At 36.0% G+C, this 27,925-nt stretch overlaps 1 protein-coding gene and 1 non-coding gene across 2 annotated transcripts; one reads left to right on the top strand and one right to left on the bottom strand.

The window, feature by feature from the left end:
• Nucleotides 1–11,023: 11,023 nt before the first annotated feature.
• Nucleotides 11,024–27,555, bottom strand: LOC115879147 (E3 ubiquitin-protein ligase MARCH6). Its single transcript, XM_030895818.1, has 7 exons — nt 27,394–27,555; nt 27,072–27,216; nt 26,789–27,015; nt 26,580–26,732; nt 17,152–17,277; nt 15,972–17,099; nt 11,024–12,738 (listed from the first exon to the last, which is right to left on the bottom strand). Exons 2-7 carry the CDS (start codon nt 27,209–27,211, stop codon nt 11,834–11,836), a joined length of 2,679 nt encoding a protein of 892 aa, XP_030751678.1. The 5' UTR covers nt 27,212–27,216; nt 27,394–27,555; the 3' UTR covers nt 11,024–11,833.
• Nucleotides 27,556–27,831: 276 nt separating this feature from the next.
• On the top strand, nt 27,832–27,903 carry Trnaq-cug. Its single transcript has one exon. It is a non-coding gene; the product is annotated as a tRNA-Gln (tRNA).
• Nucleotides 27,904–27,925: the final 22 nt, after the last annotated feature.

Genomic DNA, 27,925 nt, shown 5'->3' with positions numbered 1-27,925 from the left:
CCGTACCGCCGACACATGAACGCATTAACAAGTTGCAACAGAGACACTTAGACAACTCTTAAAAATCAAATGGTTCCATCTCAAACGTATCGGTGCCTGAAATAGCTAGCTACGAGAGCGTTGAAGTCATGATTACTAAATCCCGCTTAAGATATGTGCCGGTCACGTATGCAGGATCATCCTCATACGTGACCAGCATCCTGCCAGGATGCAAGAAAACCGCCTACCAAAATATCTTCTTTACAGTGAGCTTGTAGACGGTAAGAAAAAAAAGGATGGACAAATTAAAAGGTACAAGGATATTTTCCACGAAAACTTAAAAGAAATAAGCATGCAGAATCAGTGGGAAGAAGCAGCGCATAATAGAATACAATGCGTAGCTACAGAACGGATAAACGTACTGTATTTTGGTTTAATCAAGACGACCGCTAACACACAAAATAGGTAGTGTGCCTTGGAGACCATATAAATCTTCTTCTTGAGAGAGAGAGAGAGAGAGAGAGAGAGAGAGAGAGAGAGATTGTATTTATCGTTCCTGAGAATATGACCAAAGTATGCTGATTTTCTTTTCTTTATGATATTTAGAATCTCTCTCTCTTGGTTCAAGCGATGTAATACAGAGTCATTTGACATGTACAGGGTGGGTCAAATTCGACGCTTTTAAATGGAAACACCCTTTTCTATAGGAGAGAGAGGAAAACTAATATCGGTGTCTGGAGCTCAATTTTCATGAAAAACATGATGGTGAAAACCGCACATCAATATCTGTTACCGTTTCGGAGTTATGGGGTGTTTTTCAAAAATGTGCATTTTTATCAAATCCCTGTAACTTTTTTGCTATGGAAAATTTTGTATTTCTATGAAAACATTTTTAAAGCAACTTTTTACGTAGAATTTAATGGTTTAAGTATATTTTTTTTAAATTAATGTTGCGAGCCGGTGTGGACTCGACCTAACCTCACAATATGGCCCGCCCTCGGATGACCTTAACATCGCATAGACACCGCAATGATTCATTCGTTCGAGAAGAATCGAAACCCATTAGAATGGACTAGTACATACGAGAACATTCGAAAACCTTCTCTATGCGCCTAACGATCTTTGGACTATTCTAGATTTCTTTTACCTGTCGGTATAAAAGCCGGCGGCAGTGGCCTAGAGAGGGCAGTTATAAATATACAGTGGACGCGCTAAAATTCAAAATAAATTCTTAGTTATAAATCGTTTGTAAATAGTTCTATAAGTCTTTTATCGTTATTATTTTTGTTCATTAGTGTTAAATAAATAGTGTTTAAATAAATTGTGACTTTCTATCCACACGGAACCGACGAAAAACGTAACAATTGGTGTCAAGTGTGGCGTGTGTGATAGACTAGGAAAATAAAAAGACAGACAATGGCTCCGAAAAAATTGTTGAAAGACTTGAAAGTGTCGGAATTAAAATGCGTACTGGAAGAGAGGGAATGCGAAACAGATGGAAAGAAAAGCATTTTACAAGCCAGACTGAGAGACGTTTTGATTGAGGAAGGTGAGGATCCTGACACATATTGCTTTGAGATGGAAGGTGACCTTGACTCGTCATTGAAAATTTACAAGACAATTTAAACGACAATTTGAATAGTTTAAATAGTAAAATAATTGACTTGGAAGTTAATTTAGAAGAGAAAATCAGTGATAAAATTATGGAAAATTCCCAGGATTTGCAAGAAACTTTAAATGATAAAATGAATATTTTAGAAGATAAGATCGCAGAAAATTCTAAAGACATACAGGCCAGCTTCAATAATAAAATATTGAATTTAGAACAAAGTTTATACAACAAGATAACAGAAAACTCCAAGGAATTAGAAGAAAAGATAATAGATACACAAGACAAAATAGCACAGATTGAGGTCGATGTTAACAGAAAAATCGAAATTTTAAAAGAAGAAATAGCGAAGTCAAATTCACCAAAATGTCAAGAAACATCGGAGGGACCGAAACTAGTCGAAAATAGGTATGCCTCAAAATCAGTTATAAAACCTCCACAGTTTGACGGAAAAACCGCTTGGGCCAATTATTTTTGCCAGTTTGAGGCCGCTGCGAGAGCGAACGGATGGACAATCGCTGAAAAGGCTACCGCTTTGACTGTCGCACTGCGAGGAGATGCGACTGATATCCTGCAGACACTGTCACCATCGGAACAGGGAGATTATCAGCAATTGGTACGACATTTAGAAATGAGGTACGGCCAAGCTCATTTGGAACATGTCTATCATTCCCAGCTAAAAAATCGCATTCAAAAGTCAAATGAGTCTCTGCAGGAGTTTGAAGCCGACGTAGCCCGCCTCGTTCGCCTTGCGTACCCTGCTACGCCCGAGAATGTAATGGAGCGGTTGGCAGTACAGGCATTCTCCGACGGCTTACGTGACAACGAGACAAGACAAGCACTTCTCCTAGCCCACCCAACGCACTTGGTGGATGCTTTAGCACGTGCCCTAGAATTCGAGGCCGCGAAACAAAGTTCTCGGTCTTTAGGAAGAGTACGGGCCATCGACGAATGTTCCGACGAATCCGTGGAAGGGATTGTTCGGAAAGTAATGGACCAGTACATGGGCAAGAAGGGACTGATTCATTGCTGGAACTGCGGACAGGTAGGACACGTGCGAAGCCGTTGTAAGGAGAAGAACGAAGAACCGGCTTCGTCGAGGTCGGAAAACTACTAAGGGTCGAAATGAAGGGGCACACGTCGACCTGTACCCAACATGCCCCAACGAAAACTGCTCGAGTCGCCTCGCTACAACACAAATTCAACAGCATGTTTGTGGATGGTTTTGTTGATGGAGAGTTCCGGACTATGCTGTTGGATACAGGAGCGACGAAAACTATTATCAGACCGGACATTCTTAAAACATCGAAGAAGGTTAAAACAACACAATGGCGACTACGTACTGCTACGGGGGGCTCTGCTGCTGTCCATGGAGAAGTAAACCTTAATTTTGTTATTGGGAGCACCAGTTTTGAACATCCAGTGGTAGTAGCAGATATCGAAGATGAACTTATTCTCGGAATGGACATCATGGCCACTAGAGGTTTTGAACTAAACTTCAAACAGGGAATTTTGAAAATAAATGAAGAAGAAGTGGTTCTACATCGAAAATGTGAGGAGACGCTTCGCGTGGTGGTAGCAGAAGATGTTTCGATCCCTGAGCGCTGTGAGATATTTTTGGATGGTTGCCTGGAAGATAAAATGAATAATGGGAGTATTATTCTGTTGGAGCCAAGGAACCATGACAGCGAAATAGGACGGGGGATCGCTGTTGGAAAAGCCCTGCTACGAGCGAAGAAAACTGTACCGGCGAGAGTAATGAACACAAATTATTATTCTGTATCCTTGAAGAAGGGAACCCTTTTAGGGTACTGTTGTTCGGCTCCTCAGTCATTCGAAGCGTGAAGCCTCCAAAGTTTCGACTTCAAAAATTCCGGACAAAATGGTGAAGGAGTTAGTAAACGTTAAGGGATTATCTCCCGAAAATAGTAGAAAATTGGGAAACCTGATAATCAAGTATCAAGATGTGTTTGATAAAGGAGAAGCAGGACACAGAGGTCGTACCAATTTAGTACAACATAAAATTGATACCGGAGAAGCACGACCAATCAAACAAAATCCGAGAAGACTTCCGCTCGCCAAACGTGAAGAAGCTGATAAAATCCTTCGAGAAATGAAAGAAGAGGGTGTCATCGAACCATCTAACAGCCCGTGGACATCGCCGGTAGTACTAGTAAAGAAGAAAGACGGTACCACCAGATTCTGTGTTGATTATCGGCAGCTCAATAATGGTACCAAGAAGGATAGCTATCCCCTGCCGAGGATAGACGATACTCTAGACACACTGGCGGGGTCAACGATATTCTCTACGTTAGATCTGAAGAGTGGATATTGGCAAGTCGACATGGCGCCGAAAGACAGAGAGAAGACAGCGTTCTCGGTGGGCTCCGGACTGTGGCAATTTACCGTCATGCCTTTTGGATTGTGCAACGCGCCAGCTACCTTTGAGAGACTAATGGAGTCTGTGTTAAAGGGACTATCCTGGACTACCTGTTTAGTGTACCTGGATGACATCATAGTGGTTGGGAAATCCTTTGACCATCATCTGAAGAATTTGGAAGAAGTTTTCAAGCGACTAGGGAGTTCTGGTTTGAAACTTAGCCCCAAGAAATGTCATCTGTGTCAAGAAAAGGTACACTACTTGGGCCATGTAGTCTCCTCCCAAGGAGTTGCGGTAGATCCACAGAAGACCAAGACAGTGGAAGAGTGGCCGATACCTAAAGATAAACATGAACTACGAAGCTTTTTGGGACTATGCACATACTATCGACGCTATGTACAGGGCTTCGCCACCATCGCAAAACCATTGACCAGACTTACCGAAGGCGAGAGGCGTTTCTCTTGGGACTCAGATTCTGACGAGGCATTCCGAAAATTGAAGAAGGCCCTGACTAGTGCGCCCATACTTAGCTACCCTCTTGGCAACGGAAACTTTATATTGGATACCGACGCTAGCAATGTTGCATTAGGCGCTGTTCTGTCTCAGATCCAGGATGGTCAAGAAAAAGTCATTGGTTATTTTAGTAAGACCTTGTCAAAACCGGAAAGGAACTACTGTGTAACCAGACGAGAATTACTAGCAGTAGTTAAAGCAATGGAACACTTCTACAAGTATCTCTATGGAAGAAAGTTCTTGTTAAGAACAGACCATGCTGCTTTGAAATGGCTGTTGCAGTTTAAGAATCCTGAAGGGCAGGTAGCTAGATGGATTGAACGATTACAAGAATTTGACTTCGACATAGAACATCGAGCTGGGGCAATCCATCGAAATGCCGACGCACTTTCCAGAAGACCTTGCGCTAAGGACTGTAAGCATTGTTCCCTAGCAGAAGAGAAAGAAGTGAAACTCCTAAGAACAACTGTGGTTAATGATAGTTGGCAACCCGAAGATCTTGCAAATGACCAAACCAGTGACCCAGAATTAGGTTTAGTAATTAACTGGAAAACACAGGCCAAAGACCAACGTGGGAAGAAGTTTGCAGATATTCGCCGAACGTAAAGTCGTACTGGGCCCAGTGGAATTCCTTGGTAATAGATAACGGACTACTTCGCCGTGTGATCGAGAGACCGGAGGGACAAGAAGAGAGAAGGCAGATCGTCATTCCAAAGAAGAGGGTCCCAGAAGTCTTGGAGGAAGTTCACAATGGAACCAGCGGAGGACATCTTGGTGTTACCAAGACACTTGGCAAGCTGCGTGAACGGTTCTACTGGGTGAACTGCAAAGAAGATGTGAGGGCCTGGTGTAAGAAATGTGACATTTGCGCAGCCATTAATGGGCCACAAAAGCGTGGTAAAGCCCCTATGCGCCAGTACAATGTTGGTAGTCCCTTCGAACGAATAGCGATCGACGTGGCTGGTCCTTTCCCGGAGACGAACGATGGCAACAAATACATTGTGGTAGTAATGGATTACTTCAGCAAATGGGTCGAGGCCTACGCGTTGCCAAATCAAGAAGCGTCCACGATTGCTGATGCCCTTGTTAAAGAATGGATCTGCAGGTTTGGTGTTCCCATGGAGCTTCATTCAGATCAGGGAAGAAACTTTGAGTCCAATCTGTTCCAAGGCGTCTGTGAAGTCCTGAACATCCGCAAGACCAGGACGACTGCTCTACATCCACAATCCGATGGGATGGTTGAACGCATGAACAGAACTATCAACCGTTATCTGGCCAAAGTAGTCTCTGACCACCAAAGAGACTGGGACAAATTTCTTCACCTGTTCCTGTTGGCCTACCGTTCATCCGTCCAAGAATCTACAGGGCAAACTCCAGCCAGCATCGTTATGGGACGGGAAGTGCGCCTACCCTGTGATCTGAAATTTGGTTGCCGACCGGGAGAAGAAGTCGCCGGAGAAGATTATGTCCACACACTACGTCAAAGGATGGACGACATTCATCAGAGAGTCCGCCTAAATATTCAAAGTGCTAGTGACCGAATGAAGGAACACTACGACATTCAAGCTGAGCATGGAGGATACCAACCAGGGAAGTTGGTGTGGCTATATAACCCGCAGAGACGTCGTGGGTTATCTCCGAAGCTACAATCCTCGTGGGAAGGGCCATACGAAGTCATGGATAGAATTAATGACGTCGTATACCGTATCAGAAAATTGCCAAAAGGAAAACCGAGGGTAGTCCATTTCAACCGTTTGAGCCCCTACCAAGGCGAAATAGAAGATCGTGCTGGGACCGTGAGAACCTGCAGCTTTGATCCCCCTGATTCGGAGATGTCCTTTGACGATTTCATGGCCCGATACAACAGCAGTGAGAAGGCTCGCTATGGTGTAACCAAAGAAGATCAACGAGACCTCTTTTCCGTGCCTCCTGATTATTCGCTCGCTCATTGTGTGGCTCGAGATTTGCGGATGTCCAGAGGAATCGCTGCGACGTTCAATGAGAAGTTTGGGCGTGTCGGAGAACTACGCCGACAGGATCCAGAGGTTGGAAGCGTCTTGAGGCTAACCGACAATGCACATGGTCAAGCAAGGCACATCTTCTACCTGGTCACCAAGGAATGGTCCCCGAGTAAGCCGACTTATCTCAATCTATGGAAGACCCTGATTGAACTGAGAGAAGCCCTGCTAAACAACAACATTGCACGATTAGCCATTCCGAAGCTGGCGTGTGGACTCGATGGTTTGAGTTGGCGTACAATCCGGAACATGATTGAAGTCTTGTTCAGATTTACGGGAATCGAGATCCTCGTTTGCTGCTACAACCCAAAGCTGAGATCGGGAGAGAAAACTGTAGACTGCTATTTCTACCAGACTTCGCAATGTACTAGGGGCCAGCTTTGCAAATACCTTCATTCACCGTATATATCTCGGGACGAGCATGTGCCTAAGAAGGGGGCAGTGTTGCGAGCCAGCCAAGATCCCAGCCGTTGGCCGTCGTGGCCGCCTGACTTAGTGCCCATGGATCTAATCCTATGAATATATTTGCGGAAGAATAAAGGTTCCTTATTCTTCCGTATAATCTAGACAACCATTAGAAATACTTAGCAGTTATAAGAGGGTATCTTTCACCCCCACTGAGTTGATGAATTCCGCGAGAAATGTTCAAAAACTGCCCCGTCTGTCCATAACAGAAGACGGTCGATATGTCGAACACCTTGTAGCAAAATCTCATGTCTTGGTTTGCTGTTTATTTTTATTGTTATTAGATATAGTTTAAATGTTGGTTAAATATATTTTAAATTGTTATAAAATTCTGCATCTCTCATAGCAAATATTATTTTCGTTTTAATTGATGCTCACAGCTAGAATTTTTTTGCAGTACAGCCGGTGCCGTTCAAAGCCTACTTATTTAAAGCGGGCGAATTTTTATATACTCTATATCTCGAAGAGGAATCGAGCAAAATATCAAGTGTGTTATATTTTATACTTCATAAATTAAAAATATATAGGGTGTCCCACATAAAAAATCAAATTTTCTGTTGATAATTCTTAAATTATTAATTTTAAAAAAATTATACTTAAACCATTAAATTCTACGTAAAAATGTGCTTTGGAAATTATTTCATAAAAATACAAAAATTTCCATAGCAAAAAAGTTACAGCGATTTGTTAAAAATGCATATTTTTGAAAAACACCCCGTAACTCCGAAACGGTAACAGATATCGATATGCGGTTTTCACCATCATGTTTTTGACAAAAATTGAGCTCCAGACACCGATATTAGTTTTTGTCTATCTCCTATAGAAAAGGGTGTTTCCATTTAAAAGCGTCGAATTTGGCCCACACTGTACTCCGTCCAAGACATCTTCAGCATCTGAGAAAATCCACATTTCAAAGGATCCGATCTTCCCCATTGTAGTCACTTTCAGGGTCCAGAATTCCATTCCATATAAGAGAAAAGAATATAAATTTAGCACTTGACCATACGATATCGGGTGTTCAATGTTAGGTCTTTGTTACAAATGAATGGTTTTATAAGTTGAGGGATGTGCTACGAGCCTACTCTATCCTGGCTTTAACCTCTGCATCCTGATCCAAATCCTCAGTGATCCAAAATCCCAGACAGAGCTTCAACTTCACAGAAAACTTAAGTTTTTTATTTGACTTAAGACTTAAAATTTAAGTCATTCTCAAAATGACTTGTGTTTTAAGTCTTTATTCCGAAATAGAAAAAGATTTAAGTCATTAAAAAAGATTTAAGTCTTTTTAGAAAAGATTTAAGTCATTAAAAAAGATTTAAAACTTTTTAATGACTTAAGACTTGTTTACAAAAGACTTAAATCTTTTAAAAGATTTAAGTCTTTTATGAGATTTAAGTCTTTTTAGAAAAGATTAAAGTCTTTTTTTTTCATATATTTTTATCGTAAATTTTTAATAGCGGCATCAAATATGTTTTTACCATCTTTAGTTTCATAAAAAAGTAGCAACTGTGAAAACCGTATCTTTGTACCGCTGCTCATAAACGAGAAACCCTGTAAAATACACAAAAATGGGACAACCTGTACAAAGCACCACAAAATTTAATTTTATTTAAGTTGTTGATGTTTGCATATGTGTTATATTGTTTATTATAGTTGTTTATATAATATTTTATTCTAATCTGTATCTACAATAAATTAATATAGATAATAAAAAAATCGGTAATGGGTAACACAATAAAATTAATATTAACATTTAAAAAATAGGTATTTAAATCGAATTCTGGTTGTCTTGACTTGGAGAGAAATTATATTGATTTAAGTAATTTTACTGACTTAACTTGCAGATTACCATGATTTAAGTAAAAAAAGACTTAAATAATGTTATATTGATTTAAGTCTTTACAAAAATGACTTGACTTGAAAGAAAATGACTTAAGTCAAAAACTTAAAACTTAAGTCATTTAAACTTTTATATAGAAATTGAATTAAGACTTATGGACAAAGTCTTTTTAAAACTGACTTGTTGCAGCTCTGATCCCAGATACCTGAATTTGACTACTTGTTCTATGTGATTGTTGTCTAGTTTTATGTTTGATGGCTGAAGTCCTTTTTTAGAAACAACCATGACTTTGGTTTTACGGGCATTGATGTTCAGTCCGTATTCGTTCCCAGCTACTGTAACTATTCAACAGCTCTTGTAAGGAAACTTGTAAGAATCTTATAAGAAATCGCTTAAATAATACACCGCAGTCGCATTGATTAAACAATACAAGCAGCCGCATTGATTAAAGCAAAATAATTTGAAAACAGTCCACGCAAATATACTCCTACACATATAAAGTTTTCACTCATCTCCAATAGATATGCCTGCAGGTATGACACTTAATGAAAACCGTTTACTTATACTTGTTTATAAATATCAATAAAAAAGAACGTAAAGGGTGAGATTGTATGTGTTTATTTTCAAAAAACCTACAAATCATAATACACTAATATAATAATTTAATTATTACAATGTACATTCACAAAGTTTAATAAGTAGCAGAAAGATAAATAAATTGTCAATCCCAAATTGTTTCAAAGATTTTAAAATTTATTTAACTCTACACTGCAACACAATGATTTAACAAATATATACGATAATGATTCGGTTTTTACATTACATTCAGTTATTTAACTCTCGGCTCCAACCACTCAGTTCTCACAATGCCGCTCTGAGTTATATTTTGAAAATACAATATGCCATGCTAAACGTTACGCTAGTAATTTAACACATTAGTAATGTGGAATATAGCTTATTGTATTAAAAAAATAATATTCCTCTTCTGGAAATGTTTCACTGCACGATTCTTCTGATATATTACAAAATCGTTGTTAAATTTGTGTTGGTAGTTTGATAAATGTAACAGTGGATTTTCAAGTTATCACAGAAATATTGATTAGTATCACTATTCTATACAGGGTATGTTAGAAATTGTTGACAAAGGATAGGTAGTTTCCAAATCTAAAAATAGTTTTGCATAATATTCAACTGTAAAAATAAACAATCCGCATTTTTCTAAATTGATCTACTAAGGGCTGGCAAAGGTTAGTCTTGGGTCGAGATTTCCGTATGTATGAAGAGTACAATGCGTTTATAATGTACTGAACAAAGAGAGGACAGTAAACACGTTGCCAAACGTATGAAATAAACCGAGAAACTGTGCACATCGCTAAGAGACGTGGAAGGGGATATAGAAGATTTGTCGCAGTTGACCGGTCGACCCAGTCAATACCTCTGTCAGTACTTAAAGTTCTAGGGAAAGGTGTACGTCAAGCGTTCAGCTTCACGATTTAATTACGTCTCGTGATACTTAATTTGTTTATTTATTAACGTTTAAGTCGTTGTAATTTTCCCTATAGCTTGAATTTTTTTTAAGTACAAGCTAGAAACACTTGCATTTTTGGTAAAAATAAGCGGAATTGAGTGGGTGTTCGATAGTGGTCGCGCTATTAGAACTCTGAATTCAAAAATCGATATCTCGAAATCTATTAGAAATAATAGATTGTAGTTTTTACAAGAACTTTGTTAATATTTCTGCTGTATTTTCTTTGTAGACAGTATGTGAAAATCTTTATCAATAAAAAAATTACACGATTGCTGAAAATTGCTATGCTCTAAATGTAAATGGATGGATTGTTTACAATTTTTGAATGGAAAAAACAACCTTATCGAATTTTTCTTATGTAAACATATTGTAAAATATCCGATCTTGAAAATAAAAAAAGTTACAATATCTAAAGTGGTTCTTCAGTTATGGCCTGTTATGTGTTAAAAAGTTGAGTTTTTAAATTATCGCGATTACTGACGTTTTCTCGTTATAAAAAAAAGACACCTTAACGATATCCTTATAATTCCATTTCAGATGCTCAAAAACATGTCTAATGATTTTATCTAGTTATCTCTTGAAAAAAAAGTCTTTTAAAAATAAGCGGTTTGCGATCGTGATTTTACTTTACTTGATAGGGAAAGACGTACCGGCAACGCCGCAACTGCACATGCACCGTCGCATTTCTCTCACTCCGACTTAAAAAGATCCCTATGCGATTTACTTCCACACATGTAAATGCCGACCCAAAAGTGACAGTTGCCAGCACGGTATACGTATAATATAAACAAGTAAACATCAGAAAAAATATAATCCCTACTATGAATACTAAAGTATTGTCTGAAATTTCAACTCAAAGATTGACACTTCTAGCATAAACCAACTAAATTAAGGTAAGTCTAGATGTTATTAAAAAAATATCGAAAATAAATCAGAATCTGTTAATACTTTATCTAATTTAGTTTGCATTAAAAAATACTTGTATGTTTTATGTAAAAAGCTACCCTGTATATAATTTTAAAAGTGTAAGTTGGTTAGGTTACATATTATTAACCTTATGATGCGAATAAACTAATTAAGTTTTTATTACGAATTACACCAACCCACAATACCCTACATGAAAACCTGCATTCCATAGAGACTGCAGATATATACTCAATCTGAATTATAGTCATGACATATTCCACCAAATAAATATATACTTAAAATGATACTGGAAACCATAAAATGAAGTAGTCAAAAAATAATTATATATACATATATATAAAAAACTTGATACAAGATTTTTAGCATTTCAATTATCTAGTTCCAACCATATAAAATAAAAATAGATGAACAACATTTATAACTCAACTCAAATTATGTTTGATAAATCCAAATAAATTCATAATATAAAAAATAAGGTAATTAATAAAAACCTTCTGATGTAGATAATTTGTAAGTTTTGGGGTTAGTTGCCCATTTACTTAAATATTTTATATGGCAATACGTGTACAAATGTTTAAGTTGACGGATTCTGAGCTTTGGCCTTCCTGTGATCATAATTTACTAACCTTTGACCAACTAAATATTTATCATTCTTAATATGTTCATACAATTTCTTGAATTGTCTTATTTGTAATACTATTATTACACTCAGAGCAGCTACCAATAATAAGAAGGGATATAACCTTCTGGCAATGAGATTTCTTAATTGTAAGTTAGTTACAAACATTGGTATGATAGAATAAGCAATGACATATGGTACAGCCAGAGCAAATCCAAACGAAACGATAACCGGAAGAGCGAGTTCTTTAAAAATAAATCCGAGATTCATATCGCGAATACCCTCCCTATATGCCCTTTCGATCGCCGCCCTTAAGAACCAATCAGGCCCCATCATAGTAATAGCGCACGCTATTTTAGTGTACAATACGCCAAGAGCCCAATCCTGCCATATAAAAAGTATAGGAGTTTGATGAATGGGTACACGCAAAGGTATAATAACGACAAGTTCAAGAAGAAGCCCGAATAACAGTGGAATTACGCCGAGTAAAAGTGTACTAGCGACTATAGTCTTCATTCCTAACATGCACCACTGTTTCAGCCGTTCCATCATGGCAACTCTGCCTTGCGGCAGCCAGCTTAAGATCAAAGTTACCGCTCTAGCTGCCAACCAGCACAAATACAGGCCACAGGCTGCCGTATATAGTTCGTGGACCTTTACTTCTGTTTTAGCTTCGGTAGCGGAAATCTGTGGACCTGGAGGTGGGGCTCCTACCAACCATAAAGCCATCACTCTTCTACCCAACCATACAGGTACGGTAAGAGCAACGACCGAAAAACAGACAAGTGACAAACATACCATCACTAAAAGGGAAAATAGACGAGCCAAAAAGAATTTTGGGCGTTGGTAGGGTTGATATCCTGAAAAGAAAAAATAACTATAAATATGACTAAATAATCAACTAAATCTTTACTAGTGATGGGAAATAACCGACATCGCTCGATTATGAACGTGCGATGCAATTGACGAGTTACAAACGACGAACGCAAGCGATCCTAGAATGAAATAAATTGAAATCCGATATTAATGTGACATACTCGATAAAAAGCCGAGCGAATTTTCTACATACATTGCGGGTAGCAAAATTATTCGATGCCGTATATATATATTTATCCGTTGCGTATCTGAGGGACAAAATTTTACGACCTACATCGACAATGCTTTGAAATAAACTAAACCAAGCGATCTAGCGAATCGCTCGTCGCTTGCTACTTGCCATTCATCACCGAAAGATGCCCTGCGCACGCAACTTACTGCTTGGCGCTTGGCGTTAACGAGTACTTACAATAAGCGACGGACGAAAAACCGTATTTTTAAATATGAGCGATATTTCGCTCGAGCGATTGCTCGGCAATCGCTTGAAACTCGAGTATTCGATTATTGAAATTAATCGGTTTTTCCCAGCACTAATCTTTACTAAATAATAATTTAAAAACTATCTGTTCATAAGACAGCCTATACAGAAAGACTATGGTTTAAAGAATCGACGTTCTATAGCAATATCATAGTGTGTCAAGTATTAAACTTCTTTTATTAGTGTATTTTTACTGGGTGTAGAATGTGTGGTGTTTTCATTCGGTATGGAAAAAAGGATGTGACGAAAAATTGCCAAAAAAAAAAAAGGATGAGAGAGGTAGCTTAACGTTATAACCAGCTGGTAGACAGACACGAAGAAATGTGATTTAGACAGAAGACAAGGCATTAGGTAGGATACATTCGCATCCTCACTCAATGTCTTTAACCGACAGCAGCCATCTGTTCCATTACTAAATAGGCTCAAATGAGCAGAAAGAAATACTACCAGAATTCCATCTGGGCAACGAAGATAACGATATGCTGGCTATTTTCCTGTATGTTAACAGTAAAATATTAAAGATAATTTGTGCCAGACTCTTTAGCCCCCCATACATCAGAAGATTTTGTCTGAGAATTTTGACTGCGGACTTGGCATGAGGACAAAAACTTTGCGTGTGTGGGGCGGACCAACTCCATACATTACTAGCCTCTACAGATGCATGAGCAATACATCTATTTATATTATGGCGCATTCTCACGACTCGTGTACTTGACAAACATATGTAATTGGTATACAGGGTATACACGGTGCGTCGACATATATACAGATTTTCTAAGTTATTTATTACAGGGGCTGCACCGCACCACCGCCAGACCCTGTATGCCAATAAAAAATACTTAGTCAGGCCAAGTACACAAGTCGTGACACTGCGCCTTTAGACTGTATTAAAATAGCCTCTTTTTTCGTTTTTTTTTACATATAACATAAATAAACATAAGTAAAAAATTAAAAACAAATAAAAAATAACCATACACAGAATGTTTGGTGCTTTTTGGTTTTACCTCATTAAGTAATAATTATTGTTATCAAGCAGTAATAATTGTTAATTTTGAAGTTTAACTTGATATATAATTTATTTTAACAGAACGTTTTTAGAGACGAATCTGTCAAATAGTCATAGCTGTATTTAGATATTTTAAATAGTTTTTTTTTTATTTGTTCTTTGTGTTTTTTGCTTCCGATGACGAGAAGAGATACTCCCGAAATGTTAAGCATTTTTTGTCTATTAGGCAAATTTGTTTATTAGTAGAATGTAGAATGTAGAATGTTTAGGAGGGGAGTTAATCACCGCGACCTTATAGATCTATTGTGTGTTGCCCTTTCTTGAGTTATAACTCATCATACAGTCTCAGGGCTTTAAGAAAAGCCAGTATCTGAGACCGCTCCACAGAGGCCAGCTCTCCTCGACATCAGACGTACCAAGGTTCATGGCACGAATGGACGTCGTCTCGGCGCACTCAGTGATAAGGTGTTCTGGTGTTTCCCCATTTTCCCCACAAAATCTGCATTCGCCGTTGTTTCTCAGTTTCAGCCTACTGAGGTGTTCGTTGAGGAGACAGCGTCCTGTTAGAAACCCCGTGACAATCCGAAGATTGTTTTTACTTAAATCAAGGAAAACCTTTGATTTTTCTCGGTCATAAGTTCTAAGGAACTTTTTCGAGTGTCTTAGACCGTTGGAGGACACCCATTCCAAGTTACGGATGGAGTCTTCCAGATTCTTCAGTTCCGCTTTCAGTTGGTTCCCGTTTGGAAAACAGAACGGTTCTGGTCCAGTTAGTTGAGTGTTCGCTCCTTTTCTAGCTAGATCATTTGCTTTTTCATTGCCTTCTATCCCTTGGTGAGCAGGCACCCAGAGTAGGAGGACTTTATTTTCTTTGCCTAATTTGTTGAGCTTCTCTAGGCATTCTTTGACCAACTTCGAATTGATGGTTACTGAGTTGATCGCGTTAAGTGCTGCTTGACTATCGGATAGGATGGCAATTTCCTGTTTTCGATAGTTCCTATCTAAGATAAATTGTACGCATCTTTCGATAGCGCAAATTTCTGCCTGAAGGATACTGGGGTAGGTGCCCATTGGTTCGGAGTATTCAGTTTTCGGCCCAAATACTGTTTATTAGTAAATCACTGCCAAAGTCACTGCTGACAGGTTGGTCTCCAGGGCAAGTGGCGAAATACCCATAGGACTTTTTTAAAAAAACGTTAATATTGTTCCCTAAAACGGCTGTGTAACGGATCATATTTAGACGCTTTCGCATTTAAACATTTAATTTAGAATAAAATGATTCCCGAAAAACATAAAAGTCCCTTTCGGTATTTTCTAGATCCTTTAATGTTCCGTCGAGAAATTTTTATTACAAGCTGCAGATTAGGATTCAATACTTCAAGCCTTAGAGTAAATACCCAAACACATATAATAGAACAAATAAAAACTTTAAAATTTCACCTTTTTAAATTAATGTTTTCTTTTAAATAAAGACAAATAAAAAAACAAAGAGAATTTCACGCTACGAAATTGCATAAGGAACTTTTGATTTCCAACCTTAGTCTAAGTTTCCAGCTGTTGGTGCTATTCAACAAAAAATAATATACTTCCACAATTAAAACAAACAAAATAGAATCCATTTTTTTTCTGTTCAGAAAGAACTAAACCATGTGAGCATAGATATGTTGTGTATAATCTTATAACATGATTTTTTAAAACTTAAAAATGTATAAAAACTATTTAAAAAAAATTACCTGTAGGAGGCTCCATCATAAACAAAGCCTGATGTACAGCGCCCAAATTGCCACCATCATTTCCTGGAACATTTTCCTGTCTTTCACCATTCTGCTCCGCATTTCGTTCAGGATATGTCTGCTCTCCAAGTAAATATGAATGTAAATTCAAAACCCAGGCCATTATCTTACACCACCATCTTACAAACGCCTTCAACCAAACCCTTGTGTGTGACTGTTCTAGCAATGCTGGCAAAATGACTTGTAACAGCAACAATTCTAAACTGAGTTCATTAACTTGGCTTTCATTATTCAGAGAAACTGTATATGGCAAAAATGAGGGTAATATAAGTTTAATAATCCTAATAGGCAACCACAACATCAAAAGTACGGCGCTTCCGAAAATGACAGCAGATATAATCAGTTTTCTAATGTGTTGCAGAATAGGTAAATGAATCATTTCTTGAATGGGACTAAAATCTGGATCGTTAAAATTCCTAAGGAACCAAAGAACACCTGGCCTTACAATTTCCCTCAGTAACAAAATAAATGAAGCAAAATAATACACATACACCATACCAATTAACCAATGCAAGAAAATTGAAGTTCCTGGTGCTGTTCTAAAACTCTGCTCCCTGTCTTTAATTGTAGCTTCAAACATATTTAATGAGCATATATCTAACCACCAACCACAAACCAGTGGGATTATACCTATTTCAATAACAGACAGCATTGAGACTTTTACTACTACATAACACAATCCCAGTACTCTCTTTGCTCTGAAAAGCCCTAACCAAGCACTAAATCTGTGAAGAATTAAGAAACAAAGTCCTACAGTATTGTATCCTACTAAGGTAGTCAACAACCCTTCAAAATGACTCTCAGATGCGTATTCTTGAAGACTGAACAAATTTAAAGTCATTACACCCATATGGTAAGGGGCATATGCAAAAATAATTATGAAAAGGGTATTTAGGCTGATCACCCAAAAAACATGTTCTAAGAACATCAATGAACCATCAAGGCCCAAAAGACGTTCCCAAGTAATTTCTTCAGCAGCTCTATCCCATTCCATAGGAATCCAGTTATTATCCTCGCCAGCATTTCCTTCCTGTTCAGGCTGGTCTTGGTTTTCTTGAGCAACCTCACCTAAAATAATATTCTGGTCAATATTCTCAACATTCTGGCATAATATACAAACCTTCTTCAGGTGGTTGTGCACCATTTTCATCCTCAATTTCATTCATTTCCTCAGGAATATTATGCAACACTCTTGGAGGATTTTCCCCCACCGGAACCATTTCATCTCTTTGGAGCCATTCAGGTCCTAAATAATAAGTTATTTCAAGTATCCCTTAAGTTAATCTCTTCTAATTATAAAATATGTTTTCATCAAATTAAATAAAAAAATGCTAAATATTCAATTTTACAGAAAATTTGTTTATCTGCTGGCTACAGATCAAGCAAATATCTCCTTTTAACCATTAAAATATAGCCAATACATTAGCCATATTTATTAAAAAATAGTTTAAAAAATTTCCAACTTATAAATATATAATGTTAAATATACACTACTGTACTGTATACATTATCTAAATATTTGAAATAAATTAAGGGGTGTCATGTAAACTTAATTGAAAAATACTTACTACACTTGCCAATAAATTGAAATGTATTTAAAAATAGAAAGTGTTCCAGAAAGAGAAACCTAATTAATATACAGGGTTGTTCACCACTAGGGAATGCAATCCCGCACCAAAATATCAATCCCGCAAACCCGCGGGATTAAATCAATCAATCCCGCGGAACCGCAAATTTGCGGGACTGTAAACAATAGTCATACATTTGGTCCTAAATGGTACAAACGGCATTGTACATTTTGCATAGGCCCACAATATATTGATATAGCGTGTATCTTAAACTAGCTGTACAGAAATTTGGACACCGATTTATACAGGGTGTTCAAAAAATATATTTAATATTAAATAAACTTAAATTTTATTATAACTTATCTACTTATTTTATAAATAAAAATATTATTCTGATTGAAGTTTTTTTTTAACTTGTGTTAGTTATCTGCTTTTAGATATACTCTATATCAATAATTTTTTGGCATATGCAGAATGTACAAAGCTTTTAGTACCATTTAGGGCCATACGTATGACTAAAAATGCATATTTTTCGAAAAAACGTCGTATTTTCCTTAAACCAAAAAAAAAATAAAAAACCAATCAAATTGTTTTTTCTAATTTCAATACAGATTCATCGTACTTGGTAAAAATTATAAAAATTATAAAACACCCTGTATACGAGAATTCGCTAAATATATTTTCGAAAACCACATCAGCATCTTAATCACAATAGATTCATCTAAAACCTGGTCCAAACCGCATCCCAAAATCTTTTTTAGTTCAAGAGATCTTTAAATTTACCTTTTACTTTTAAGAGAGAACTTTAAATTTACCCTAAAATTTTGCTTGTCCCAATAATTATGTCCGGCCATTTATTTGACGAAATTGTCCACAAGTACTAGTTAAACGCTTTTCTTCACTTACGCACATACGCCAGAAAGAAATCTAACAACTAGCCTGTTTGTTTCAGTTATTTTTAATGGTCAAGTCGTAAGAGGAATCCACCGAGTTCCAGCGTCGACGCATCGGCCCGGAACGAAGCGGTTTGATCTTAATCGAGATCGATTCGGTTAAATGTGTTGATCGCGCGGATCCCGCCCGGTAAATCCCGCAACTTCGATCCCGCGGATTCTCAGAGGGATCCCGCATTTGCGGGATCCAACATTTGCGGGATTGCATTCCCTATTCACCACATACGACACGGAGTATTGTAGCTAAACGATTAGATTTTTACAAATTGTAAGTTTTGGGTTCGTTGAAGGATTATTAGAGCTACAATTTAAAAATATTTTTACAAGACATAGAGTGTCCCAAATAAATAAAAAATATCAAAGTTGTATTTTTTAAATGGAACATCCCCTATTACATTTTTAGTTTCTACAATTAAAATAAAGGTAAATTTGATTAAGGTTTATTGCACTTAAACCTTACCGTTTTTGAAATATTTTCAATTTTGTGAAATTGCAGCAAAAATTTTAAAGCTTCATTTCTCCAAGGGTATCAAAGTTTTTAATACTAAATATTTACTGAAGTTTATTTATTGGTCACTTATTGTGTTGCAATAATAAAAATTATACTACCTTATACAGAGTGTTTAAAAATTTATTTTAGATAATTACTAGCTTTAAACGACAATAACTTGTTTAATTTAAATAGAACACCCTATATATTTTATGAGAATCAGAGGCACAATTTAATTGTCTATCAAACTGTATCATACCATTTCTTACCTTCTCTTCAAGTTTCCGTAGAAAATGAATTTTCTTCTAATTTAGAAAACTTTGATACCCTTGAAGAAATGAAGCCTTAAAATTTTTACCGCAACTTTACAAAATTGAAAATATTTCAAAAACGGTAAGGTTTAAGTGTAATAAACCTTAATCAAATTTACCTTTATCTTAATCGAAGAAACTAAAAATGTAATAATATACAGGGTGTTCCATTTAAAAAAATACAACTTTGATATTTTTTATTTATTTGGGACACTCTGTATCTTTTAAAAATAATTTTAAATTGTAGCTCTAATAGTCCTTCAAAGAACCCAAAACTTAGCATTTGTAAAAATCTAATCATTTAGCTACAATACTCCGTGTGGTATGTGGTGAACAACCCTGTATAATAAATAGTCAACAATTAACTGTTTGCCATAGCGGACTATGTGGCTTGGTCCACTTTAGCATTAAACAAAATCCTAATTAGTAGGATAGTCCGACATACATATTCTACTGCTTTCAGGTTTACTAATTTGTTTTATTTTATTTTATTCCTAACAATATAATATCGATTCTCTGGAAAGTTATGGACCGTTAGGCCTTGGGGTCCATAGTCTGCAGACTGAAGAAGTAACTGTGTTTGTTTGGGATGAGTCTGTGGCATCGAGAGGATCGCGGGAAGTGGGGTCCTGTCTCCTTTACTACATAAAATTTTTTGTAAAAACTAAAAAAGTTATTATGTATTCAGACGGTTGTGGTGGACAGAACCGCAATATAAAAATGGCTCTGCTTTGCACTCATGTGGTACAGTCTGAAGAATTTTCTGTTGACGAGATTTTAAAAAAAATTATTACAAACACAATTTTTTAGTCAGCGGTCATTCTTTTATGTCCTGTCACAGAGACTTCGGTCTAATTGAAAAAAATAAGAAGTTTCACACTAATATTTACATTCTAGAATTATTCCAACAACTGCAAAAGGTCTTTTTTAGCAGTGGTCACACTGTTTCCGTTTGGATACAAAATTGGCGGGGGTTCATTAAGCTGATCACCTAAAGTATTCCTTTTCTGAATATTAACTGTTTGATATTGGTAGATATCGGTAACGCCGTACTTGAAATGTATAAGAAAAGAGTCTTCTTTCTTTACTAAAATGCTGTGCATTTTTAACCATTCCACTTTCAAAGAATCTATAGATATTTTTCTGTTAGTAATGGTTCATTCTAACATACTGGTTGAAAAAAAGTGTTCTATCTTCATAACAACAACTTGGAATGGTTTTTTCTTTCTTGCAGTTAAAATAACGTTAATCCAATAATCTACCACGCCTTTTATAATAATCTTAAGTGTCCCAATACCCTAAATAACGATGTACTGGTTAGAGAAACCGATTACGATTAGTTTTTGTGTTTTATAATATAATAAAAAATGTTTGGTGTATTTTACATTTTATTTGGTCCACTTCATTTGACAAAAATCAAGTTTTCTTAAAAAACTAAAGCGGACTATCCCACACTAAATTTTAAAAATCTAGAAAATGTATAGCTTTTTTGTTTGATTTATACTAAAAAACCTAATAGTAATCATTTATTAAATATTTGAAAATACTAGTACTAATTCGTCTTTGGAAAAAAAACGTTACAAATATAAATATAATAGTTAATAATATAAAAAATTACAATTATCTTCATACAAAGTGTATTGGGGATGGTCCGCTTTGGTTCTCAACACTTCATATTATACCGCGCTGGCAAAAAAACATTAGCAATAGGAGGTTTTCAATGCGATAAAAAAAGATGTTAAGGCTGCAAAATATACTGCAGTGCAACAGAGATGGATAAAGAGTCTTTTCCCTACCATCGTTTAGGGGAAGTGATACGACGAGCGAGCCTCTGCGAGAGGGGGCGGGGCTTTAAGACGTTTGTGTGGGGACTACTAGTAATAGAATAGAATAGAAAATAGAATCAGTATTCAGTATCAGTCAGATGTCGGTGATTATTAACCGTGATTATTAACCGCATTTTTCAGTTAATAATATGTTTTACGATCATGTTACTCCCTGTTGTATTTAATGCAACAGTGCTTTAAACTTAGTTGAATTTTTATCATCCTTAAGCCTAAAATTGAAATTAAAAACAAGTATTCTAAAAAAAGTAAACTCAAACATTTTTAAAAATAAATAAAAAGGATTTCTTATAATAAATAAACTATAAACAAAATTAAAAATAACTATGAACAAAATTTATTTAAACAAATGTTCGAAAACATTTCCCTGTTGGGCTTCGCAGTACCCGAGCCGATTATAAAACTCCGTCCTAACATTCGATAGTACTTCCGGTGTTATGGAGTTAGTACTATCAAATATTTTGGCCCTTAATTCAACTAAATTTGGTTTTTTTTTGGTCTCTCATGTGGATACCTATAAATTTGTTGCTTTAAGTGACCCCAGAAAAAAAAGTCCAGAGGGGTCAAATCCGGTGATCTTGCCGGCCATGGTATGTTGCCTCTGCCACAAATAAGCCGTTCAGGAAAAGTCCTTGTCAGGAATTCCTGAACTGGTCTTGCATTGTGAGCAGGACAGCCATCCTGCTGAAACCAAATTTCATCAAAATTGACATTAAGGATCCGCACAGCTGGTATAATTTGATTCTGCAGCATCTGCAAGTATTTTGCAGCATTTAAATACCCATCGATCACAAAAGGCCCAACAATATGGTCGCCCAAAATACCGGCCCACATATTAATATTTTGGGGATATTGGGTACGTAGTGGCACAGTCAGATGTTTATTTTCCCGTGACCAATATCTAACGGCTGAAGGATTGTGATGACCATGAAGAGAAAATGATGATTCGTTTGTAAATAAAATGTTTTTTAAAAATTGTTCGTTTTCATCAATTTTCTGCCTCATGGTCTCACAAAACTCCATTCGTGCGATACAGTCACGTGGAAAAATTTCTTGGGTAGTTTTAATTTTGTACGATTTGTAACCATGTTTTTTCAAAACATACCGAACTGTGCGGTCCGGAACGTCAATTTCTTGTGAAATTTAAGCAATGTGTAGAACATGTGTAGAAGCAAGTGAGCATGGCTCACTTGCTTCTACAAAGGCACATATATTTTGATCCCTCTCGACTCTTTCTTCAGGAATAGGACGGGGTTCTTGATCCTCGTGGTAGCATTTACCACACTGGTTAATGCAGCCAGATTGCTTAAAACGATTAAAAATATTAAAAATCGTTTGGCGCGATGGGACCTGTTGACCCGGGTACGCAAATATAAATTGCCCAATAACTTCCTCGGCACTTTCAGCTTTGCTGTACCATATCACAATATTTATTTTTTGCTCACGAGAATACATTTTTTAAAAAATAACTATTAAATACTTCTAAGGCAAAAGGCTATGTGATAATGTGAAAATGAACATGGAATATGGAGAAGAGGAATGAGCTAGAGCCAGAGTGGGAGATCCAGTTAGTGGGGACAGTAAAGACGATAGACAGTGTTGCCATTCTATTAAATAGGATTATGTTGGCTTATCCCAAATCTTAAATCTTATTTTGCCTACTTAATAAAATATTAAATAAAGTACAAAAGAATTTTAAAAATGTTTTCTCTGGGCACATAACTTCCATCTAAAACGAAAAGTAACATGCAAAATGTTGAAATCACTTCTGAAATAGCAATTGATAGTAGTGATGTAAAAATTCTAAGTAATCGTTACAAAGTAATAGTTACTTTACGAGGACTCGAAGTAACGCTTACTATTTGAATTTAGGACTCGTTACTCGTTACTAAGCTAATTCGTTACTTTTGCGCCGGCAGTAATCGTAATCCCTGGAAATGCACGAACCGAGAACTCGAAACTCGATACTGAAATATTCCTTACTTCGACGTAGGTCTAGTTGTTATCAATATGCTTATGTTTAAAATGTTGACTTGACGCCGGCCGGTGTTTTGGATGGCAAATGTGTGATATTTTTATTACAATTATTATGGGGATGGGCTCATGCCGACCCGGAGGCGGTCTGTCCCTTTGCCGTTTGTTGTCGCTTTTTATTTATAGGATAGAATCGTTTATTTAGATTAACATGTCTTAGATATTAATTAAAAATGGATTCACGTTAGTCACAAAAAATGTTAACATCTGAAAAAGCAGAGCAAATATTTTTCTTCTTCAAAAGAGAATAGATATTTCGCCACTTACACTAAAAAAATCTACAAAATAAAAATAGTAATTTTTAGTAAACACTGGGGCTGCGTTAATCCAAAGAACTTTTTGAAGAGATGAATCCGCCACAGAGGAATATACATTTTTTAATATTTTACATTTTAACAAAAATATATACATTTTTTAAATTTTTACTCTTTAATGTTTGCCTATTTATTAATGTATTACAAGAGAGAGAGAGAGAGAGAGAGAGAGAGAGAGAGAATAAAAAATACTTTATATTTATTATACACATATTTTCTATGTTTGATTTGTTTTCTTTTATTTTTAATTTTATTAATAGTACATATTTTTATTTAACATCATTATAAAAATATTATACATATTATTAAAAACATATTATTCAGTACTTGAATACCGAGTATTGAAATTATCCTATTAAGCCCTTACACTATAAGAAAGTAGAAACCCCTTATAGGTTAAACCGAGCATGCAACGAAGATCGCGGCGCACAATAAGTAACGAAGTTCCACGTCAAGCCCAAGTCTTCCAACCTGTACACAGAACAACGATTATAAAGTAACGATACTAAGTACCAAAGTAACGAGTCCAAAGTAACAAGTCCTATTACCAAAAGTAACTAGTAGTTACGAGTCCATACAAGTAACTAAAGACTAAAGTTTACATCACTAAAGGCGGGCAGCCACTGCGAGCGAAACTAAACTAAGCGAAGATAAGATTTGTAAAAATCAGCTTACATACTTTTTAATGCGTCAGCGGCTACTTGACCGAAACAAACGAAAATATATGAACGAAGATTCGAATGGTAGTTTAGTTTCGCTCGTTTTAGTTCGTGACAGGTTCCAGCGAATTTTAGGCAGCGATTAGTTCTATGATAGCAGGGATACAATACGGAGTGGCAAATATGAGTGGAGTTCCCATTTAATTACCTTTAAGGCGAGCGGCCACTGCGAGCGTAACTAAACTAAGCTAAGAATATGAAAACAAACATCTTCGCTTAGTTTAGTTTCGCTCGCAGTGGCCGCTCGCCTTAATTGATAGCAAGTGCAATTCTATGAAATGGCAACACTGTCCAACGCATGACCTTCCGACCAGTCGCAGTCGCCCCGGCATCGACGCGTTGGTCGGCGGCGGCGGTGTCAAAAGAAAAAAAACTTTCTAAGGAGTAGCCGAACAGGGTTGCCGGGTTGTTAGGTTATAATTCTATACGAGAACAAAATTCTCCGTAGATCTTAAACAAAAATCAAAAGTACAGAAACACAAAATAAAATATAATATTTAAGTCCAAAATTAGCATTCCTATGTGTTGTAATAATAGAGCACTCAAATAAAACACAAATAAAATAAATATAACAAGAATTAGAAATAGCTAGGGGTATTATCTAATATTAAAAAATATACCGGGGGCGTCTCAAAAGTGGCTCACCCCTATAACTTTTTTATTTTTTCAGTTAAAAAAACGAGATTTGGTATATTAGTATATGACATAAATTAGGATTGATTGACGTTTTCAATTGTTTTTGGTCACTTCCTATTTCACCGGAAATGACTACAACTTTTGATTTTTAAATGGCACCCTCGGTATTTTTTTACTTTATTCGATAGCAAATGAGATTTTGAATAGAATGCCATATCATATGTCAACTTTTGACATTTTCGCATATGGTTTATTTGAAATTATAACTTGAGGTTTGTAACGAAATTTTTTTTTTTTTTTACTCATAATACCTTAATACGAATAAGTATGTGGTATCAAATTATTCGTAAAGAAATGCTTTTTCCAAATATGCTAATGAGCCACCCTCGTTCCATTTGAAATAATTGAGATATGATTAAAAATACGATTTGAGCGTTTTCTAACTAGCCAGGACAAGACACTAAAAACATTAGACGATCAAATCTATTTTTTCCAAGGCTCCTTGATTAAGAATTAGTGTTTTTAACATAGCCATGGTACTCTAGATTGAATTTTAAAATACGATTTTTTATTAAGCGAGATGTCAAAAGTTGACATATGATATGTCATTCTATTAAGAATGTCATTTTCTATCGAATAAAGTAAAAAAATTCCGAGGGTGCCATTAAAAATTCAAATTTTGTAGTAATTTCCGGTGAAACAGGAAGTGACCAAAAACAATTGAATACCTACGTCAATCAATCCTAATTTTTGTCATATACTAACATACCAAATATTTTATCTCAAAAAATAACAAAGTTATAGGGGTGAGCCGCTTTTCAGACCGCACCCGGTATATTAAATTAAATAATATTTATATATTTATATAAACATATAAAACTATAAGAAGTAGGGATAGCAGTCACTTTTTACTTTTGTACAAATTTTGATCAGTGATATCTAAAATTAATTTCATTTCAATGGGAAAGCTGTAGCAACTCTCAACTCTTTTTTTATATTAATATATTTTTTAGACAGGAAAAGCACTAAAATATTTGTCCGTATTTAGTTTGTTTCTTAACTTAGATTTTGTTTTTGTTTACATTTTTTGGGGGGAAATGCGGGTTCAACTTTAGCAGATGAATGAAACAAAATATTTTCTAAAGATATCATCTTCGGGCATGTCACCAATACCGCGCCTAATGAGGAGTAATAAGGATTTGTGGGAATATCTCTGTAACTCTGCAAGTAGACAGATTCCAACGCGGTGGTCGCTTAATTTTTAGTCCAAATATGTCAAATTTTTAAAAGTGCTTGTATTGTAAAGACTGAAGATGCAGTGGATCATATCGATAGATTTTTATTTAATTCGGTAGATCGGTTCGGTAGTTTACACGGAACTCGGTAGACCTGGCAACACTGTGATGGACTGCGAGATTGGGCCTTGCGGGGGCGCGGGAAGAGAAATAAAATAATGGCGATAAAAGGCAGGTGGATGATATTATGAGTGGATGGGAGGCGGTGGCATTTGCAAAATTTGTTGTCTTATTGGAGTTTGTCTAACTCGACAATCGTAGTGGAAGTGGAAACGGGGAAGTTGTTATCCATCTCTGTTTAAGCTTAGACTTTTTATAGGCGTTTCATTCCAATGCATGTAATTCCTATGCCTAGATTCAACATTACCGGACGTGTATAGTTACCTCCTCCATGAAGAATCTGCTCTCTTAACCAAACAAGACTGGCAAAAGCAAATAAAGTACAGCATACCACAAAGCATCCTTGAAAAATGTCGGCTGCTATATTTTCACTAGAAATCATTTCAAATGGAAGGGTAAGAATTGCATCCACTGTGCCTAATAAACTTATTTGTTAGTTAATTATTCTAATAACAATAATATAGTCATCTCACCAGCAAACAATGCTCTATATATCCGACATGCTGTAAGAGGTACAATACCCAACCATGCTAAGGCAACAAGGGTATAGTGGAACCAATATTTAACAGCTGTTGCTATTGATGATAATAATCCTGAAGCTAGATCTCGCACAGGCAATCTTCTAGGCATATCAGGTGAATAAATTGGAGTAAATGAGAATTTGTGACCACATAATTCACAATATTCCTTCCTGGAATACCTATAATAACAACATTTAGTTATGTTCTAAACACAAAATACTATTTTTGTCAGTACCTCATCCACTGAACAAGACATTCTTGGTGTATCCACTTAATACTCCCAGTACAAATGCAAGGATGGAATAGAAGACGATCTGGACCTCCTTCTGATCGACATACTCTGCATATATCAGCGTTGGTAAGTTCTGATTCCATTTTAACTAGAAAAAATACCAGTTTCGTTTTTAGATTACATTAACCAGTAGCTAATGTCCTAATAAGCTTTCTAATTCAGTTGATATAAACCAGACAACTCTTTAAATGTAATAAAATAAAATGTTTTGCTATATCAAGTACAAAGAAGAAAGGCTAATAAAATAGGAATATTGTACACTTACGTTTTGTAGGCTACAACATATCTTAAATCTTCTAATTTCAAATAATGATTTTTAGGAAATCAACAAAAGTATCTACTTTTTATATAAAAATCAGCAAGAAACTTCTGTAACCTATTTTATGATATCAATTTTCCATAGATCTTTTTATTTCATTTTGACATTTCTATATTTTCATATTTTCATAGAACTACGATACTATTGATGTTCGTATCATACTCATCAATGAAGTTAGCAACAAATAGATCGAATAATTTTTAGATAAGTAAAACTGAAAAAAAATAATATTATTATAATTATATTCTTTGAACATGATAATATACCAATTCGTACGTAATTAAAGATATGTGATACAAATATATTTATATTATTAATAAAATGTTAAATGTATAACAAAATGCATACCTGCTTATCAACGACATAAATATTCGTTCATTTCAAGGTCCCATGGTGTAATGGTTAGCACTCTGGACTCTGAATCCAGCGATCCGAGTTCAAATCTCGGTGGGACCTAATGTTTTTTTTATTTATTAAA

Source organism: Sitophilus oryzae, unplaced genomic scaffold, assembly GCF_002938485.1.
Source record: "Sitophilus oryzae breed Bouriz unplaced genomic scaffold, Soryzae_2.0 scaffold_1576_pilon_pilon, whole genome shotgun sequence".
NCBI lineage: Eukaryota > Metazoa > Arthropoda > Insecta > Coleoptera > Curculionidae > Sitophilus > Sitophilus oryzae.
This window is presented reverse-complemented; position numbering and strand designations above follow the sequence as displayed.